A 22,500-nucleotide genomic window follows, 5' to 3' on the forward strand; every position below is an offset into this window, starting at 1 on the left:
TTATTTTAAGTGGATCAGATCTTCCATTATTTCTTAAGGCAATTATAATTTCGTCAATAATCCACATTTTAACTACTGAGCTTTCTAAGAATGTTTATACTGGATAGTGGAAATTCAATGTTATTGATGTGTTTTGTCAAGTACTCACAATATGCACATTAAGTGCACACATTAGCTCCTACTGGTATTTGCGCACTAATTTGTGCTCTTTTAAGAAAATATTTCCTCAGTAATAATTTAATTCCTTCTTTAAAATTAAAAAATTCTTCGAAGACTAAACAAGAGGGGATCTTATTAACAATCTCTGTTAATTTAGAAGTCTTATGAGAGAAATTAACTTGTGAATTTAATTCTCTGAAAGAAAATCATTATAAATCGACATTTGCATTTTCCTGGTTCAAATATCTCTTGGCAATTTACAGAAATCTGAGAACTTAATATTTGAAGTAGTTCAAATTCCACAGTAGCAAAAAGCCATAGTCTTGTTGGAAATAAATAACTTTAGTAGCTAGCAAAATAAAAGCATGATGCAACATAATAAGGTTTGTCGGCTTTACTTACCTGACTTATCTAAAAGCCTTGACTTTTTGCAGTAGTAAGCAAGCTCCTGTTCACAGTGATCTGCAAGGTTTATTGTAGCCTGAAGCTGCTCTAGGCTGGCAGAATACTTGAAAAACACAGTGTGTGGGTTCTCTCGATTAGCGCTTTTAACCCTGGTTAGGTTGGTGCTGTTATGCTGTACAATTGTCCACGTTGCATCTTTCCAAACACATGTGAAAAGTAATAAAGAATCAGAGCATTGTGCAAGTTAGGGAAAGAGCATGAATGATGAAATCAGTCAAACTTCAGGATAACTTCTCTGATCACAGAAAGCCCGTTGGAGCCCATGAAACAGACATAAATAATTTAGCAAAAATGAAAACAATTATTCATTGTTTCTATTCATAGGTAGATCATTGTGCCATGACTGTAACAGATATTCAGCTAGTTAGGATTATTCAATAGGGAAAAAATATCTGATTACACCCAAATATTTGTATCAGAAATAAAATATTGTTTACTTGGTAAATTGCAATGAAAGATTGGAAGAAAAAACCACTTTCCCTAGGCTTAAATACTGCATAAAATAACACTAACTCTATCCTAGAATCTACCTACATTAAATACATCCTTATAGCTTGAATTTATTTATTCAGTATGAGAAAATGGCCTATAGGCCTTTTCTTTAATACATAGATGCAGAAGATTTTTGCATATACTGAGTTTACTGTAAAACTAAGATTACATGAAGGTGAATTATTACTGCCACCTAAAATTAAATAGTAATCATGGTGAAGGCTCATATCATTCTTCTGTTTTGTATTTTTGCCAAGATCCTTAACCTGTGAATAGGTTAAAAATGAGCTTATTCTGTTTCAACTCCTCCTTTCAAAACCTGTAACTCTCACTCTCCTGACCAAAACCCCTTTCAAGGTAGGGGTGAGAAGGCTTCAGTTAAAGCCCATCTGGGACAGTCAAATTCAGATTCATGGTCACTGTATTCTTGCATATTTATGGCCAGCTAATTAAAAAAAAAAAAAAAATTTTTCCTAAATTTTAGTATTGACATTATATTTCAAACATTCTAATAATAGTATTCTAACTACTAGACCTGTATTTTGTATCATCAGCTGCCTATAGGTCATATAGGGCAGATCAAATAAAAATAACCATGAAGAGGAAAGAGTGATGATCACTTAGAGATAGGTAATAGTCAGAAAATCTAAACGAAATATTTTTCATCTAATCATAAAATTTTATTAAGGATGTAATTAGACTGTCAAAAACCAGATAACTAGAAAAACAAATTTAAATTTTGTTTCCTTTGTTTTGGGTACTGTTTTCTATGGTTGTGGGTTTTTTTGGTAGATGGATACACATGCAGACACAAATACATCTAAACATTACACTGAACATAAAAATTAAGACAAAGAGTTTGGATATTCAACTCATTGTCGCACTCACAAAATTACACAAAAAAAGAAAAACAGCTAACAGCAAAGTTTGTAGCATTTTAATTGACAATGTGGACTGCAGGCTTTTGATTCTGAAACTGACCTCCAAGAATAAATTCAGGAAATGGCACCTCCCTCCCAGCTGCCTGAAAATAGAGCCCCATGAATGTCAAAGACAAGGCAGTGCAGTAAGAAATGTGGGCATCTGCCTTTCCTGCCTCTGGTGGGAAAAGGGAATACCAGTCTTGAGGAAATTGGGAACAAAACAAATATAGAGGATTCGTCCTGTCAGAATGCATCTTGAGATGACGAACTGATCAATGATGTTTGCTTAATGTGGTGAATAAGGAGTGACTGAGGAAAACAGGAACAGCTGTTCATGGACACACAAGGATAAATCAGACACAACACTGTACTTTGGAGAGTTATACCCACTTAGAAAAATTGTCATCTTTCTGCCATGATTCTTTGGTCTCTTTTAGTCTCACAGGACACTAGAATATTTCTTTTTAAGAGCCTGTGCCAATCTGAAACGTGCTTATTGTGAGCAAGCACAGTTCACTGTAGAAGTCAAAGTCAGGAGCTGACACCATGAGACGAGGTAAAGTGCTCAAGTCAACATCAAAATCTTACCATAAGGTTTCTAAGTCAAGTTCTCAACACTTAGGGCATATCTAGCACTAGCCAGTTCAAATCTAGCTTATTCATCTATTCTTTTAAACAGTTAAAACTGTGTAAAAGTATTTTTTTTGTCAAACAAAACAATAAAATGTTCCCGTCATTTTGGCAGGAAAGAATTTCAAATAAAAGGAGCTAAGTAAACAGTAAAGGAGACAGCCATAAATCCAGCAATAATAAATTCCAAACAGCCATTTAAATTTAAGCTTAGTTGAAAGGACCTTTACCAATATACCATATACCATACAGAAATAATATTAACTGCTTTGTTAAAAAGCAGACCAACTGTTGCATTTGTATTCTCCAAAAGATCTCTGTGCAGTTTGAAAGATGAAGTTTAATATCAATGTTCCTCCTGACAAAGGCGAGATCTAAGTTAAAATTTTTTCAGAAGGCTATCAGGGAAAGTCAGAAAATTTCTCATAAACATAACTTATTCCTCATTTTCCTAAGTATCCACAAGAGGCTGCAACTTCAGTGAAAACAAAGCTGCTGCCCAAAAATGAACTAGTATGACATTTTCTCCATATGAAACACATGCCCCATTTATGCAAAGCATAACAGGAATGCTGTGTTAGCTTCACAGCCTGAATCCTGTTATAATTCTAATTTTTATACCTAATTATTTGCCCAATATCCTGAGCTAAGGAGTCGCCTTCATTTTGTTGTTCATGTTTACATTAAATTCACAAACTGCAGAGACTTCTCACTTGATAAGTTGTGTTTCAATATAATGAGCATGCATACAGTCTCAGCTGTAAGCTAAGAAAGTTTATCACCTCACCTGTCATATTGCAGTACACGAGAAATGGTCCCAAGGGGCCACTTCCATCTGAATCAATATTGTAAAAGCCTGAAGTGTTCCCTCTGTGCTTATAGGCTTCACATGATTGCTCATAGATGGCTGTAAAAGAATATATTCCATCACAAATGTAATGGCATGATTTTACAATTTATTCAAGAAATTACAAAAAAAAAAAGCACAACCCTTGACATTGGGAAAAGAAGTTGGGTGTGTGCTGACTGCTAAAGAATTAAGAAAAATTCATGCAATCAAAACTATTCCTTTATTAGAAATTGTTAAGCATATTTTATTTAACATGGAGATTACATGGTGCATTTTTAAGGATTTTATTCTGTATTTCCAGCTCAAAACCTCTGGGAGAAAAACATGAAATATGGGTGAGTAAATGGTTGAAAAATTTCTGAAAAATGCTAGAATGCCAAGGGTATTACTTAGACTCTGGTAATCTGATTTTGAGGAAAACCCCATTAACTACCTCAACCAAATCAGATTTTTTTGCTATTGTTGCAACGTAAAGCAAAAGGTAAGCATTTTTTGGCTTTCACACTTCTTAAGTTTCTTCCCACTGCAAATGGAAACGCAAGTGACATGTCAGAGATTTCAGTAAAAGAACTAAATTAGCAAAGACAAAATGACAGCTCCTTGGTTCCCTGTCATGTACACTTTGTATCAGTCAAGATCTAAAAAAAAAAATCTGTGATACCGCCTATATATCAAATATCTGAGAAAAAAAAGATATATGAGTCCACCTCTATAACTGGATCTCAGAAAACATGATGATAATGTCACAGCTGGACACATTAATCTAAATTCTCCTTTAACTATTATATTTCTTTTGAGCAGTCATAATGTTTTTATCTTACATTTCAAAATTAAACTGCACTCTATCAGTTATCAAAACTTTTAAAAATTACACCAAAATGAATGAGCTGTTAGATTAATAATGAAAATTAGTTATGAGTGCTATACTTTTTTTAAAATAAGCTATTGTTTTAAGGAGTATTATCTTTCTATTTTTTTGCCTGATGGCTACTGACATTATATGGCAACAACTATAAAAGGAGACAAACCATTCCTTTTATTTACTCTATGAAATATCCACAATAAACAATTTTTGCAATTTTCGAACGCAATTTTATGGTTCTGTAACAGTAAATACTTTTAGCTAAATTTAGAAATGACAAAATTTAAGTTATTCATTATAATTTTAGACAATAAAAAAATTGGTAACTCATATTATTACATTTCTGATTAAGTCCTAATCATTAGGAAACTCTTGCCTCCCTCTGTCCCCATAGAAATTAACAGATGATTGAATTTGTGACTTTTCAAATTGCAATGAATCAAATCACCTTCATCTTCACTCTGGGCTCATCAGATTTTAATGGGGTACCACATGGTATTCAACAGCTACTATTGGCATATTTTCTGTTTTACATAGTTTTTCTTAATATTGTTAGTTATGACTGTTGTTGACTTTGTACAAGCAAGGTTTTAAATACGTAGTCTTCTAAAATCAGGGATTTCTCAAAAAATCTCATTTAGGCAGGCATACATTCTTTTTGTAAAAGCTGCCAAAAAGATTGTAATGATATTATATAGACAATATATAAGTATAGAATTGTTTATCTGAGATTAGGGCAATCTTTGTATTAAAAAAAAAAACCAAACCAGTAAACGCCTATGGATTTTTAATTATTATAGGCATGCAATGAAAGCCAGCATACTTATTTTATCTTCTTCCCAGAACATGCTGAAAGCAGTACCAAAATAAAGCATCTCCTGTGAAATTACCTAAGTTACACTCACACAGGCTTTCAAAATGTGTTTATTTTATTTTCTTCTAATCTACTTCCTGATCTAGAAAACTATATATAAACATGTGTTTGAGGTTTAGCACAGGATTACTTTGGACATGCATGTAGTCCCAGTCGCTCAGAAATAATAAATATTGGTTATTATGATTAATACAGATGAACTTGCTGTATTTCTAAATGATACATTGATTCAGAAAGTGGAGTTATATGGATGAGAGAGGATATTGCTATCTTATATAAAATACAAAAAAATGTAGAAGAAAAGCACTTAAACGTTCAATCAATTTTTTGTTACATATTTTGAGTTCCCAAGGCCTTTCCTCAAACCAAATTATGAGTATTTTTGTAACTGAGAATATTTTATGAATGGTAAGTTCAAATGTTTTTACTTTGGTTTGCTTTGTCTTTTTGTTTTGTTTTGTGGTGAAGAAATTAAATCAGAAATAAAAGCATAATTAGAAATCAGAAAACACCTTATACTTACGATAGTGACAAGTAGCTCCCTTGTAACCAGTATTGGCACAGTTACAGTGGAAACTGTTCCAGGACTGTGAGCACTCACCACCATGTTCGCAGTAATTAGGCAAACACCTAAAACAAAAAACAATGTGCATTTTCACTCTTTTTTCTCCTCACTTACTATTGTACTTAGCAATAAAGGCAAAATCCTGGAAAAGCATAATGTGAAGGAAGTCATCAATGTCATTGGTAAGGATGACAATGTAAATAAAAGAAAATTAAGATAATTTCTTCCTTGGCATTCCTTTTACTTATAGAATATCTAAATTATGTAACAAGCTTATGAAAACAGAAATAAGGTATAAGATAGAGAATTGTTATTAGCGTTCAACTGGTCACAATTCAATACAGACTAATAAAGATTCATGTGTTGATAATTCAATGGCAAGTTTTACAATGACTGGGATTTCTTCAACAACTTGTATCATAAACAATGCAACAATACAGCAGATTTCCTTCTGTTTCACCTAACAAATTCATCTTACCACAGCACTAGACATCTGTTTCTTATTCCAAAATCCTGTTTACCTTGTATCCTAGAAAGAGTTCAGTATGTTGGTTCCAACATAACTAAGTACTTGTAAAGCCATTTCCACTCTGGTAATATGACTAAGATCCTGAAAAGTTCTTATTACTTTCTTCTAACTATACAATGGTTGACTGAAAAAATAATTTACCTGTAACTTCTTAGTGCTTAAGACTGCAGCACTGTACTAAAGTATAAAATAACTGTTACATGAAAAAAAAAGAAATTATCTTTTTTTATAAATGCAGCTGAAAATAGATTGAAATAGATTGGCACACTTCAGTAATTATTAACTAGCTTTTAACCAATTATTAACTAGCTTTTTACCTTAGAAATTAGTTAACATTCTAACTGCACTGAGTTTATGCGCACAGATACAGTACAGAAAGTGTAAAATTACTTTACTGTTGACATTAGCCACAGGAAAAAAAATGAACAAAAACAACATGCCCACTAACATTCACAGGATCTTAAAATACCTTTTAATTCATCAAAGAAATATTATGAGAATATTAAATTAGGATTGCAGAAAGTCCAGCATTTCACACATCTGCCATATGAATAATTCAGGGTCTTCGCACATTCACTGCTCATGGCACTCAAAGAACTTTATCTTTCTTTCATGTTTATAAACAAGGATAAGTGGTTTTCACAGAAGGGAATTAAAAAAGAAGTAGCAGGTGAAGTATAGGTAAAGTAAGTAAACTGATAGACATCATCTATTTTCAAGGAAATCTGTGACATTTTTGGCAGTGAAACAGCTAATCTTGTATCTATTCTCTCACTCAAAAAACGTATTCCTAAGACTAGTCAACAGATGATATGTGTCTCATTGTTATATGTTTTGCAGCCTAAAGATAAAATTTAGGCATCAGGCTTACAATTATTTTAAGTACTTTGTTTGACAGAATTACATAAATATACATACTAATGTTTCTTAGGTAAATGCTCTATTTCTTTTTCTAATCATCAGTTATTATAAACACAAATCTCGGGCAAAACTGCCATTCAAGACCTTCAGTGCATTCACTGACAGCTGGTCTGCTTTTATTTAAGTCACATTTTGTGTCCTATGCCTTTTTGATAAAGACATTATCTAAAAATTGTGTTTTATATGGTCTTTACTTGTATTAACTCCCTGTCCCAACTAATTAATCTTCCTATTATTTTTCACAAGATGAAAAACTTTGAAGAAATTGATAATGTTTGAACCAACCTTAATGAAAGTGCAAACAAGTTAGAAGTATAATTCAAATCTTTTAACATTAAATTTAAATCTTTTAACATTAAGTTTTTTCCTCTGCTACAGAATATATAATAGAAAGAAGCCACTTGCTACATCAAAGTAAATGTAAATTACATTATATGCTGCAACCCTACCCCAAAGCAAGATTTAGGACACAGCTTTCTTTGAACAAGGTCATTTTCTTAAAAAACTCTCATATTTGAAATAGTATTTCTAATACTTATTCCATGCAAAATAATTTTTATGTCTGCTAAAATCAGAAAAGCAACAGCTAATGAAACATTTACCGCATATTTCCTGATAATATGCTTTTAAGTGTATGGCTTCTGAAAATTATATAATATTTTACACCAAGGCAGCAGCCTATTAATAACTGTAAACTAATATTGAGAGGAGAATACTGATCCAAAATATGAATATAGCTGCACTAAAGAAAGGGAAAGATAAGAACTTTGTATGTCAGTTTTAAGTAGATATATTTTTTTTCTGTATACGATTTCTTTATCCTGGTTCTAAATTATGGCTAAAATATCCTTTTTAAAAAGTAAATAACTGCTGCATTTTTTTATGCCTATTATTTCTTCATTTTTCAGCTTATTCAAACAAAAAAAGTGAAAAAAAATATTTCAGAACTGTGCAGTGAGCATAATTTTTATTTTTGGCTTTTTCTTTTTAAAGATATAAACCCGTTTCAATCCTTTTTTTTGTATGCTGCTGGCAGGACAAAAAGGCAAGAGCTCCTGGTAGGAAATGGTATGTTTCTGTGTAGGGCTCAATATAATTAGGACAGACGCATCTGGTACACTCTCCTCAGAGACTAAATATGCTAACATTGCAAGGCATTTAAATGACACTGTGTCCTTTAAAGTGATTTTGTGAATGGTTTATAGCTAATTAGGAGTTATTAAACCAATATATATTGATAAAGGAGCTGAGAGAAAAGATATTAAGGAGAAATATATGAAGAGAATTGTTTGCACATATAAGAGATGTATGAGCAATAGAACAATATATGCATGTCCTGAAATGAAATGGCTAAATGAGGGATCATAGAAAGACTGGTGACTGCTAACAGTCATAACAATTGAAGAGTAGGATAAGGAATGAGAAAGTTTATCAAACTGAGAAAACTGAAAATAGGAAAATGGTACAGCATTTGTTTGTATAAAATGGATATAAAAAGTTAATAATTTATATTCAGAAAAATTAATTATTAACTAAACATCTCTCCATGACGATTGTTAATCTCATAAAAAACACTCTTCATATACTAAATGTGTATATGTGAGGTAAAGAAGGGATTAAATAGAATTGTTTTCAGTTTATTTACTATTGCATATAAATCCAGTTTGCTATGCAAAGAGTAAATATTATTTGTTTTCATGCACTTCAAATACATAAAACTAATACAAAAGGACTCCATTTAGGTGTCAATCACTTCTATTACAAAAAGTTGTCAATAACTCCAGAATTTGGGCCAAGGTTCATGATTTGGAACTGAAGATGTAAAGACTCGCATAAAGACTCCAAGACAAAGAAGGTATTTGTTTGTGCTCACCTTTAGGGAGATATTTACTACTGGGAACACAAAATGCTCATTAGCTCAGGGCATTCAAAGACATTTATAAATCATGGTAGGAATAAAGCATTTTTTCTCAAACAATATGGTGCACAGGATCATAAAAGCTACCTATTAAATATTGTTTAAAACATGTAAGCAGTTTTAATTTTGCCAAATATATGTGCTTTACCACATGGAATTTATGGTGAGATGTAGAATTAATTTGATAAAGAGAAACATGAAGTTAGTTCCAAACTACAAGCAGCAGATATTGAATTAAATGAGACTGTGCAAAGCAACGGGAAAGAAATTGTCCCAGAAGCAAGACAGCACAAGACCAGACAGGATTTTTAAAAGTAGTCTATTTTGAAAAAAAACAAACCATCAGGGTAATGAAATATAAAAATGAGTAGATTAAACTTCTATTTTGATAAATCAGGAAGACATATGCTTAGCATGATGGGAACTGAAAACTAAATGTTTGCTTAGATTGAGAGCCAATGCAAGAAAGGTACAATGGTCAAGACAGAAGAAGAGACATAAATTAAGACCTGAAAATATTAGAGAAAACAAAAACAACCAACCAAGAATCTCCCATAAAGATGTTATTTTCTTTTTGTATCACTGATCTTGAGAACTTTTATCCTCATCTTGGACTTTTCTCTCCTTAAACTTTTATGAAGAATTAGGTAAACAGCTGGTATTTTTTCCATCTTTCATCTACAAGGAGTAGTGACTGTTTCCAAAATAAGAACATGGATAGCTGTACACCGTGTTATCTCTAGGAAGGGATTGCAGGTCACAGAAGTAAGGTTGTGTGACTGATCCTGAAACTGGCTATTGTCTTAGAGCAGATCTCTGCCTACAGCGTTTTCCAGAAAAGATATAACTTTTGAAAAGTCTTATAATTCAAAAGACAGAGTTTTTGAAACTAAAAGACACCTTATGAGGACTAGAAATATAGACAGTGAGGGAGAATTATTCAAAAGTACATAATTTCTCCTCTGTCTGCTGTGTCCTTTCAGTACAGCCTTTCAGCTGCGTCCAAGAAAAACACTTTGGGATTAACGACAGCGTATCTGTCTGTGACTGCATTCTCTGGAGTCTACAGAATAAAACTTCTCCTTCTTTGACTGTTTGTTTGCTCACTCGCTCTCTTCTCAGCAGCTTGTATTGTTCTGCAACCCGCTCTGCTTTCACTACACGGAAGTCCAGCAATGTCCTTCAAGCATTTCCATTACTGGGAATGTACCCCTCTTTGGGAAGGAACTTTCCTCTGGGGAGGGACACTTCAACTAGCCATTCTTTTAGATAGATGCTAATTGCAGGTTATGAGATTAGTTCTGACCGTGGTCTAAAAGACAATTGTTCACTCACTGTGATGGATATTATCTACTGTGTTTCTGGAGAGGTAGAAGATAGGAAACAGCAGTAACTTGTAAAAAACATAGTATGTTAAAAGGTGGATGGGTTGCAGTAGGAGATTTGTGTCTGCAGCTCATTTTAGAAGAAAGCAAGATACTTAAATTTGTCAGAAACATAATTTTATTCAAATTTAATTTTATTTGCAGTAAAAGGAAGTCTATTTGCTATATGCTACATATTCTGCATTTATTCAGGATTTCTAAATTCTTACAAAAGAAACAGCATGTTATTTTGTAACAATGTTCTGTTCTTTGTCATCAAATCACTATTAGAAACAAAACACAGCCATAAATAAATTAATGAGTAAACATTATTTCCTCACCTGTCTGTAATGCCACATAAATCTATCTGAAGATCACTGAAATTGCCAAAACCGTTTTGCTGAATAGAGATGATATCCACTGCTTTGTTACCAATGGAAATATGTCGCATGCATCCTTGAAAACCACCAAATGAGGTATTACATTCAGAAATGTTTCCACTGCTCGGACAGCCTGAAAAAAGAATGAAAACTGGCACTGAAAAGAAATATTTTATTGAAAAACTTTATATACTCCAAAAGTAAATTGAACTTTTATAACCTCTACACATTTTAAACTTTGTGACTGGGGGACTTTAGCCAGAAGCTCTTCTGATTAAGCCACGGTTGTATGACTGAAAAGGAATACCTCTCTGCAGTCTTACCGTTTTGAAAGCATATGCAAAATATCATTAAAAATTTCGTTAAAGGATAACCGAAACAAAAGCTCCAAAGCAATGAGCAGAATCAAGATATGAACAGAATGTTAGGTTACAACACAGTCACATGATTTGAACAAGTTTTAAGTCACAATTGAAGTGAAATAAGAAAAAAACCTCAAAACCAGTTACTAACTAAAGTCACTTTACTCTGTCAGCTGCTAAGAATATTTTGTAAAGTACTGAATCTTCTTGTTGCAGACCATCAATGACTCAAATAGGAGAGATGCTCCTGCCACTGAACCTGCCACTCATGGACAAGGAAGAGATGATTGAAAATGTAAAGGTCAAGGACAGGCTTGGCTGCAGCAAACATGAAGGTGAAGCTGTGGAGTTTATGAGCCACAGAGAAGAGCGAAAGAAATAAACTCCAGAATCATAACCCTTGACCTCAGAAGAGCCAAATTTTTTCTGTTCAGGATCTGTTTTGAGGATACCATTAAAAATTGCCTTGGAGACCAAAAGGGCTAGATGGATTTCAACGAAAAAGGTCTTCAGTGCAAAAGAGAAGTCCATAGCAGTATCAAAATAGTTAATCAAGTGTGGCATAAGGCTCCTGAGTGAGTTCCTGAGTGAGTGCATATACAAAAAGAAAGGACACAAAATGTGGTAGCAGGGACATGCAACATATAGGGGAATACAAAGACATAATACAAAGTGTCTAGGAATGCACTTAGGAAACCAAAAGGAGATAAAACTTGCCAAAGATGTTGAAATACAACAAAAAAAATTTTAGGAGGTTCAACAGTAAGAAAAGGAAGGCTAATGAGATTATGGATATTATCCCTATATCTCATGGGACAGGGGACTTAATGACAAGGGTCTAGAGAAGAATTGTTTCCTTTTACTGGAAAGGAAGAAGTAAAACTGATCCTTAGGATTCCCATAACCTAGCAGAGCATGAAAAAATGAATGGAGTATCCGTGGTAAAGGAACACAGCAAAGGAACAAGGTGTACCTGAGGATGCTGCAGGAGCTGGTCAATGCCATTTGAACAATTGCCATTGTCATTGTGAATCCATTAACATTTTAGTCCTCAAAGGGTCTTGGCAATATGCTGAACAAGCAAAGTTCCACCCATCTTCAAAAAACTAGAGGGCTGTTAGTCTTATTGCGGTGCCTGGCAAATTCACAGAGCAAAACCTCTTAAAGCCATTTCTAAACATGCAAAGGACAGGAAGTTAACTGGCTAACTTTAGCTTCAAGGTTAAATTATGCCTGACTGAGGTCTTTATTTTCTTTGCTGAAGTGATGAACAGTATAGATAAAGGGAGAGCACTGAGCATTGCATATCATGACTTTAGCAAAAATTTGACAGTTTTCTATAGTGTCCCTATCACCAGATTCACAATATATATGGGTGGGATAAGCAGGCAGTTGATGCTGCAAAGTCCAGCTGATGATCAGGGAGCAGAAGATTCTTTAGAGATCAGTAGTGACATCTACAATGTCTTGACTAATGACCTGGATGATGAGGCAGCATGTGCTTTCAGCAAGCACGCAACTGATACCAAACCAGAGGCAGGGACAAAATGTTGGAGAACAGGGCTGAAACTCAAAGGGACCTGGACAGGATTACCATGAAATCCATTAAGAACAAGATCAAGATTTTTAATCTGACATGAAGCAAGTCCACGCAACAATCCAAATTGGAGGATCACTGTCCAGAGAGAGGCCTGAAATCCTAGTGACCATCAAGTGGATTATGATCCGGGGAAGTGCTCTTGCAGCACAGAAGGCCAATGCCATTCTGGTATGTATTACCAAGAGCATAGTCAGCAAGTCCTGGGAAGTGGTTCTTCCTGCTACATGGCCCTTGTGAGGCCGTATCGAGAGTGCTGTAGCTCTGGGCTCCCCAGTACAGGGGAGGAAGGACATCAGTGTCCCAGAAAGAGGCCAGGGGAGGCCTCCAAGATGCCTGGAAGCTGAATGGAGTTATAAGGAGAGGCTGAGAGATCTGGGCCTGCTCAGTCTTAAGAAGAGAAAATAAGATGGCACAGAGAATATAGAGCAGGACTACTTCCAGCAGTACATGGTGATGGGATAAGAGGCAAAGGACAAAACTATAAACCTGCAAATTTGGATCATAAGGCATAAGACACAAGCAACAAGTGTTTTTATGTTGACAGTGGTCCATATCAGAACAATTTGCCCCAAGAAGTTTTACGATTTCCATCTTTGCAGATGTAAATGGCTTGAGTGGTCACATCCCAGTACATCTTGATTTAAGACTTGCTTAGAACTGAGGCTTAGACTACACACCATCTGGATGCACACACTCTGTAAGAATTTAATATTGTGGTTTATCTATCATCTTACTAGTCCTGAAATGCCTTGTTCACTGATCGCCAAATAAGTAAACATTTGTAAAAATAAATAAATTGCTTTAATCCTGATTTGATTTAAAACATGTACATTGAGCAGTTTTTCCCAGTGGCAGGTAAATACTACAATGCAATGCTTTATTTTTCTTTCTTCCACAGGGTAATGTTGTTTCTGCAATGATGTACAAGGGTCATCCCTTGATCTTAGTCAAACGATACTGCATTCTGGTTCACAGCATTTGAAGACCTTCTTATTCTAGGAAATAGAAAGCAATGAGTTTTAAGACACTTTTCTGTTCCACAGAGCTAATGAGTACTTCTGAAGTCCCGTAAAGACACTGAAGAGGCTGATGATAAAGGAAAGCAAAATGATAGTGGAAACTACTAAATATATTCAAATAAGTGTGCCATAACATAAATAGTATAGATATATTTTTGAGAAATTTAGATTAGAAAAACTATTAAAACTGAAATTTTACAAGTTGATAGACTTGGAATGTTCATAAATCTGCTCAGGAGCCAAACTGTTCAAAGTTGTTATCATGTTTCTAAAGGCAAATGTTTTTTAGCTACTTGGTGTGTTGCTTTAAAAACAACAAATATGCAAACTTGCAAAAATAAAAATAAGAGCACAGGAAGATTTCAGTACCAAACAAATGAATTACAAGTTTAACCACATGCCTTACAGCATTCTACAGTTGAACGGTACCATGAATTCTGTCATTTCTGGTGAAAAATATGATGCTCATTTCAGAATGAAATACTTCCAGTAGAGCTTAAATAAATAAATAATAGATAAACAAACAAACAAATAAATAAAGGCCAGAGAAAGTAGGTAAAGTTTACAAATTTTTGGCATAGCTATCTTACAAAATCGTGTGTCAGATATTTTTCTTGGTGTCTCTTTTTCAAAAATTGTCTTCTGTTAGAGAAGAGACAAATACCATTAACATTAATTAAATTGTGTTTCCTTACAATTGTTGACTGAATATTAAAGATAAAAGGAAATACTTTAATCATTAAATTTATATTATTTACTTATTGCAAAATTCAATTATCTCATTTTCTCTTCTAGTTGCAGTGAGTTTTTATTACAAGAACTGAGAGAGATTAGAGATCTTTGATGATGGTATGACTAGAAATAGTGCTGGCATAACACTAAGATATTTTCATGTTTATTACACATTTTCCTAGTTAAACACACACATTTCCTGCATAATTTGTATTCATTAAAACAAGTAAACAAATCACCATGTCCCCAGGACATCTCCCCTGAAAGGCTGATACTCATATTTTAACAAACAGCACAAACATGGTAAATATTCATATAAACTTGGAAAGAAAGTAAAAACGCATTGTCTGGATTTTGACAGTGGCATATAACATAAAAATTCAATAAAGAATTTTCTAAACTCAGAAAACCACTTCTAGAATTCCCTAACTTTGTATGAGATGCATGAGCTGCAGATTTCGGTGATAAGGCTGAGATCAGAGAACGTGAGGGACAGATATGCAGTTGCTACTTGCAGTATGGAATTAATTTGTCCTCTCCACACTGCAAAACATGAATAGAAGTGTCCTTCTACAACTTAACTGAATATGCTTCTTTTTGTAGATCCCCACATCCCTTCTGAACTGTTCATTTGTGCCATCAACCCTGCAATGGTGAAAATCACCTCATCAGAGATCTGGGAACCTGAACGAACAGAGAAGGGTTACTCAAGAGTAGTATTTTGCATCTTTCTCTGCTTTTGCTGACTACTAGCCAAGTCAAGGGGTATTTTTAATACTACATGGTAGATGCCAGACGTGAAAATTCATGTGAATGCTCATGTAGCAGTTACTGTACTAAGTGCATATCTGTGAACATGAAATTTATTTAAAAGCTGTTGTTTCAAGGGAAGTGATCTGTGGACAATGACTGGGTCCATACTTATTTAGTGTTTTGTAGACAACCTTCTCAGTTTTCACAGAAATTTCATCATTATTATTAAATAATTAATAATTTAACAATTTAACCTTTAATGTTTAAAAGAGAGGAAGCATTAGGCAAACAACCAATGAACTCAGGTAATGTTTATCATTGCTACTATGCAGCACATTCCCAAAAGAATTATATGAATAACAGAACAATCTGTTCCTCTCTATCAATAACAATACATGTCATTAATGACATAATCCCTTGATGACAGATGACTGTTGATATTCCTAGAAAAATGAAGACATATGCACATATAAGTTTTTAGGCACAAATTATATTTATCAAATGTAGAAAAGTTATATCACTGCATTAAAAAAAAAAAAAAAACAAACTAAAAAGGTCTATGTACAAAGAGGGTATTGACAAGATAAGCATTTACTTAAGGTGAAAACTTGAAGTCATTCCAGTGGAAGACTCTCTAAATATTCATTTGGCAAAACAAGAAGTCTGCAGAAAGAGAAACCTTTGTGTGTCTGTTTAATTGCCAGCCAGACTATATTCAATTATCAGAACACAATACAAGTTATCTAAAAAGTGACCAAAAATTTAAGGTAGTGATTTATTCTACCCAATATGGTAAAATTTAATGAAAACTGAAAATATCAGAACAGTGCCTGAACCAAGCTAGGCAAAGAAGCCAAATAACTATTTTGATTTGATTCGATATGTCAGGAAAAATTGATGTGTAACTGTTGGATATTGCTTTGATAAACAAACAACAATATTTTACCTCCAAAGTAGAAAACATCTGAATAAATCTGCAGAGGTGTGAAAGCATGAGCAGACGAGGTCACGTCATTGTCCACTCTTACACTGATCCGATTCCTTTTGACAGAGAGGGATACAGAATGCCACTGGCCGTTATTTAATCCAGAACCTGAAAGAAAAATAAAACCCCAAAATTTAGCATGAACTTTCACCTATTATTATACTATCTAAATGTTTTAGAATTGAAAGGAGAAAGAACCAAGAGAGAGCAATCATAGCCCACATAAAATCTCCAAGTGATAGTAAAATGAAAAAGAACGCAATAAGCATAAGCATCTTTTGTGAAGACAGAACCTTGCTTCACATTTGGTAGATAAAAAATAAAGCTACTTTACTGAATAAGTCTTAGTGTTATAGTACTATTGTTGTAGCCGAATTATCTGTAATATATTAATTTAATGTAACGACTGTGAAGAGTATCCTCCCAATCCAAGGAGGCTATCATTAAAACATCATTGTGATGGTGGATACAGTATTTTAGACATAATACATATTTTTATTACACTGTTACAAAGTGGTCATTATATTACAATATGGAAAAACAGTAAAATACTGCAGATGCTAAAAGCTTCAGTAATAATCATGTCAATGTCACAAGACAATTTTGCTTTCAGCTGATTCTTTTATTGGACATGTGTGGGAAAATATTCTGAGAGTTAAGCCATGACCACAAACTTACATTACTCCCGGCTGTGTAGGTGTAAGGTGCCAAAAAGCAATAAACCTATAGCCTTGATTCTGGAAAGCACTTATGTACACATAAATAAATTTTACTCAGGGTAGCATGTAACCATGTTATTATCTTTAACAAGTGCCTAAAGTCAATCCTGTTCCTGAGTATTCCTCAGAGCAGAGGTACTTCTTTCAGTGAAGAATAAAGAATACAACCTCTAAATTAGGCAAAGCATTTTCTGACTGCAGAGTGTCTATGATTTGTGATCTGTGGTATCTCTCTTGAAACTACATGTATTTATGTAGTCCTCTCTAGAACATGCGGTATATGTTGCAGTAGCAGTCCGTGAGTTAAGAGATTCATTCAAACAGAAAGAAAAGAAATAAAAAGAGAAAGATGAGAAGGTTCAAATAACTAAATTATAGCATAATTAGGATCCATAGATTGTTGATTACCATAATCTAAACTTAGATGAACCATCACCTAGATAATATCTCCGATATATTTAATCCTATATACCTTTTTTCCTTACTTTAATAAGCGTATTTATTAAGGAACACGTAACAAGAAATCCTAAACATTTTGCTTTAGCATCAGCCTCTCATGAGTACTTCAAGAGATTGAAATTTTCCTCAGTCACAACTCTTTAATACTTTATCTCTTCCTTTAGAAATTAAAAAATCTTAGAATCAGATAACATTTTGGGCTGCAAGTGGCCTTTAAAAGCCAGTTCAATCTACGCCCCTCTTTGCAGGGACTTTTTTTACTGGATCACATTGCCAAAACCCCCATACAACATAACCTTGATCATTTCCAGGAGTGGAACATGTAAATATAACCTGTTTCACTTTAAAATTGTCACCTCTTGTTCTGCCACTACAGATCCTTGGAGGAAAAAAGAATAAAAATCTCTATTATAGATCTTCAGTATGAAAAGGTCAATAAGGTCTCCCTAATTTTTTTTTCCAGACTAAACAATACTGACTCTCTCAGCCTGTCTTCATGGAGATGTGCTCCAGCCCTCTGATAATTTTCATGGCCCTCCTCCAGTCTCCTTCTAGTAGGACCATGTTTTTCTTGTGCTGGGGACCCTAGAGCTTGCAGGAGTTTTTGAGGTGGGGGTCTCATCTACCAGCACCTCCAAATTCTTGGCAAGCCCACCCTTAAACCCTTCCTCCCCCAGCCTATACTGATACTGGGGGGCACTCAAACCCAGGTGCAGGAACTCTCATTTGGCTTTGTTGAGCTTCATGAGCTTCACATGGGTCCATTCTTCAAGTCTATCAAGCACCCTCTATCTTCAAATCTACCAAGGGTTGCATTCCTTCCTTTGAAGGAATCAACTGCACCACTCAGGTTTGTGCCATCAGCAAACTTGATCTCACTACCCGTGTCATTACTGAAAATATTAAATTTAGCAATAAACTCTGCCACTTTATTTTAATTGTTAGAAGGATAAATGCTTTCAATTCTTAGTTGTGCATCCTCCTTCAGTAGCCTCTTGTTCTGGTGGATAAACCATATTCCAAATCTTGTAATATTTGACAGTGAAGATAGCTAAGAGACTGTCCTAACATATAAAGAATGGTATTTTAGACCACCAGAAATTTTGGTTACTGGAAAAATAATAATATGAACTTTACACTGTTTGGTTTGTTGATTGCAATTCACCTTGCTGACCTACTATATAATTTTGGAATGGGTATTTTATCTCCCCTTCTTAATGGTTGGCATGGTTAGAGATATTCACCAATGTTCATACAGCTGAAGTTAAGACTTCCTAGAAATCCCTTTTATTAAGTCTGAGAACTAAGGAATGCCATTGTGGGAGCACAAGACACTCTGAAGAAAACTGTCCATTTTAGCCCTTGAATTGAGAACTTTGACTAAATTCATATTTGCTTGTGTGGAGCCACTGAGTGGTAAAACATCTAAGTGGAAGAGGCAGTGGACTACCAACATCTACATTCCATCTGAAACTTATATTGTCTGCTGCTCTACTATGAGTTAGAAAAATGCTTAACCACAAACAAACAGGAAAAACAAAGCAATTCATTTTTTTAGTACATAATAACGTAGCTGTTAGACAAGATGTCCATTTATTCTCATTAGTTCTAGCACTTTAAATCTAAGTATTAAAATTGAGTCTATGGGATGTCTTGCCGAACAATGATACCCAACCTCAGGAACACATGCATAAAATGCAGTGTACACAAATTATTAGGAGATCAGTGAGAAACAAAAAAAAAGTTTAGAGGAAGTAATTTATAGATTAGTCTGAAGTATAACAATGAAATTCCATTATTACTAAGATCACTTAACTAAAAGCTGCATGGAAATTAAAAACTTCATAGAAATAGAGGGTCACAGAACAAACTGAGTAATAGGGTCCAACTTTTACAAATATTGTAATTCAATTTGGTCTCATAATTCAAAACAAGTTAACTTTGTGTTGATTTCTGGGGTTTTTTTTAAACCTATGTTATTTCTTTGTGAATATTTGATGTACCTCTTGCAAAAGAGGCTACAAATTAAAGACATTAATCAGTCATTCTGCAAACGAAAGATAGAACTTACTATCACTTAATCAGTTAGGAAATGATATGCCATTCTCCTCGGTTTTATATGGTTAAAGAAATTCTTAAAAAACACGGGATAATTAATTTAAGACTTGCGCACAAAGAAATATGCTCAGATTTAATTATCAAATATTATATGTGTGAGCATATGTGTGTGTGTGTGTGTGTGTGTGTGTAAGGTCGTAAGTCCCTGCCTGTGGGGGAGCAAATCTTCTGTCCAACCACCCATAATTTAATTACTCAACCTCCAAATGCAGACTTAAATTGCTTCAATGATTGCTACACCAAACACTTCAAAAACTCAAGGAAAAGTTTCCCCTATGGTTTTGTTAGATAAATTTCCTCTCAGTAGAGGATAAGGTGATTTTGCTGTAGCTTTTGCCTTCAAAAAGACAAACACAATTCCTCCTTTTAGACTTTATGAATGGGAAAATTAACCTAGCATGAGAACACTAAATTCTGTTTCAGCATAGAATGTCACGATTTATTTTGGGATGTTAACACTAATATTTTATGTATTGTATTGCAGCTTTGAAATTGAATAAACTGCCCCACGTGCAAGTCTACCTACTGCTGTTAAAGTGCCACCAACATCAGCCAGTCTGTTAAAATGACAGTGCATGGCAACAGTTTCTTTAACATACATCACACAATTGAACAGCAATTGAAATAGCTCCTAAAAACCAAATTCATCACTGCTAACTATATACCACTGACATTCTTACTAAGAAATTGACATTTTCAAATGGTAACCCTAGGGAAATCTCTTGTCATTAAAGTGGTACTCTTTGTGCATTAGTTATTTTAGAAAATAAAAAATATCAGGGCCATACCTATTATCACCCATAGGAATAGGATCAAAGTATTTATGCAAATTTCAACATTATCTATGGTCATTAGAGGCTTTTAGTCTTTTCCTGAGTTAAAATAATCAATGGTTCAAAATTTTACTCGTAATCATTATACACCTGCAGAAACATAATGAACTTCCCAGCTTCTTTCTCCCTTCCCTTCCCTTCCCTTCCCTTCCCTTCCCTTCCCTTCCCTTCCCTTCCCTTCCCTTCCCTTCCCTTCCCTTCCCTTCCCTTCCTTCCCTTCCCTTCCCTTCCCTTCCCTTCTCCCTTCCCTTCCCTTCCCTTCCCTTCCCTTCCCTTCCCTTCCCTTCCCTTCCCTTCCCTTCCCTTCCCTTCCCTTCCTTCCTTCCCTTCCCTTCCCTTCCCTTCCCTTCCCTTCCCTTCCCTCCTTCCCTTCCTTCCCTTCCCTTCCCTTCCCTTCCCTTCCCTTCCCTTCCCTTCCCTTCCTCCCCTCCCCTCCCCTCCCCTCCCTCCCTCCCCTCCCCTCCCCTCCCCTCCCCTCCCCTCCCCTCCCCTCCCCCCTCAAGGAAGGGAAGGAATTCACTTATTAAGAGAATTTAAAGTAAGGAATCAATCAAAGAAACAGGGGCATGGAACAAAGATTACGGAGACCTCGTTCAAATCCTGTGGCTGTTTCTCTGTCCTGCTTTGTTCTGCTTCGCTCCCTTTGCATTATACTGCCTAATAAGTTTTAAGAAAAATTTAGACAGTTGATTCTTATTTTGTCTTTATACTGATGATAACTAGTTTGGAGCTTTCTCACTTGGTCTTTGTTACCTAACTGGAACTAACCTGGCTTCTTTTACAACTGACAATATTCTGCTTTGTGAATATAAAATGAAAAATACAGGCTTGTGTATGGATCAGAATGAATCAAAGATCAAGTGATGTTCTGGATATCATAAATATGTTTTCTGCATCCAAATTCACCATTGCTTCTACAATATATTGCTCCAACTAGTGGACTCTGGTCGTCTTTGTCCATACAGAAATGACTCCAACCCCAGCCTCAATTTCCTCATATCATAAATTCCTTGTAATCCCTTGTATCCACCTATTCTCTACTGTCTTTTTTCCTGTCTTAGGTCTCATCACATCATATCACATCATATAATCCTTCTACAAGTAAAGGGCAAAATTAAATTTGTTTGCATAAATAATGAGAAGCTCTAAGGTAGCTGTGATATACGGAATGCCAGAGAATAGTATAATACTGATGACAAGCTGCAAGGTGAAGGTGATGATATTATTGCATGGGGACGTTACTGGATAGCAGCATTTTATAAGAAGCCTCTGAAGGTAGAGATGACATTTTTCTGTCCTGCTATCATATTTCCTCAAAGACAGAGATTCCTGACTGGGCCAACAGTCTTGCTGATCCCACATCAACTCCCAACAGTGCTCAGAAAAACTGAGGACACTCTTTGTGAAAGACTTACTCCCATTCCTGCCAGGCAGAGAGAAAGTTAAAGCTGGAATCTGCTTAGAATCCCAACTGAATGCTCTCTAACAAGACTGTGTATTCACTATAGTAGCTTCATCCTTTTGTCTTGACATATTTGTTTGCCAAGGGTGAAATTACTCATCAGAAGACTAGACTTGGTACTAGCTTTCTGAAAATCTGTTTTACCCTGAGGGATGCCTAGCAGTGCACTACCAAAAGCAGATGATCTAGTCTTGATTCAGTGTTTAACTACAAAAGTGACCTTTTAGCTCCCTGGTATTCATTTTCCTCGAGCTCCCTTTTTTTCAAATCATAGACTCCAACTTGCCCTGGTTTTCTGAAATACAATCTTGTATTGGGCATCCACTGCCCCAGATTAATGGATAACTCTGCAATTGAGGACTCTAAAAAATAACAGACATTATATTTATAGTGATGTAAAACTTTATAAAAAAAATTGTTACTTGATACCTTTTGAAAGCACAGACAAACATCTTAATGACTTAGCTTGACAGAATAAGAGCCTAAAGTTTTTACACTTCACAACTGAAAAAGCTGCTTAGATTTG

At 34.8% G+C, this 22,500-nt stretch overlaps 1 protein-coding gene across 1 annotated transcript in view; it reads right to left on the minus strand.

Annotated features, from left to right (window-relative positions):
- Positions 1–22,500, minus strand: part of CNTNAP4 (contactin associated protein family member 4) — a 199,688-nt gene that overhangs the window by 40,197 nt on the left and 136,991 nt on the right. The window contains exons 9-13 of the mRNA XM_064735502.1: positions 16,345–16,491; positions 10,894–11,065; positions 5,779–5,885; positions 3,457–3,576; positions 562–759 (exon numbers count right to left, since the gene is read on the minus strand). Of these exons, the coding sequence (XP_064591572.1) occupies positions 562–759; positions 3,457–3,576; positions 5,779–5,885; positions 10,894–11,065; positions 16,345–16,491 (744 nt within the window). The remainder of the gene's footprint in view (positions 1–561; positions 760–3,456; positions 3,577–5,778; positions 5,886–10,893; positions 11,066–16,344; positions 16,492–22,500) is intronic.

Source organism: Zonotrichia leucophrys, chromosome Z, assembly GCF_028769735.1.
Source record: "Zonotrichia leucophrys gambelii isolate GWCS_2022_RI chromosome Z, RI_Zleu_2.0, whole genome shotgun sequence".
Lineage (NCBI taxonomy): Eukaryota > Metazoa > Chordata > Aves > Passeriformes > Passerellidae > Zonotrichia > Zonotrichia leucophrys.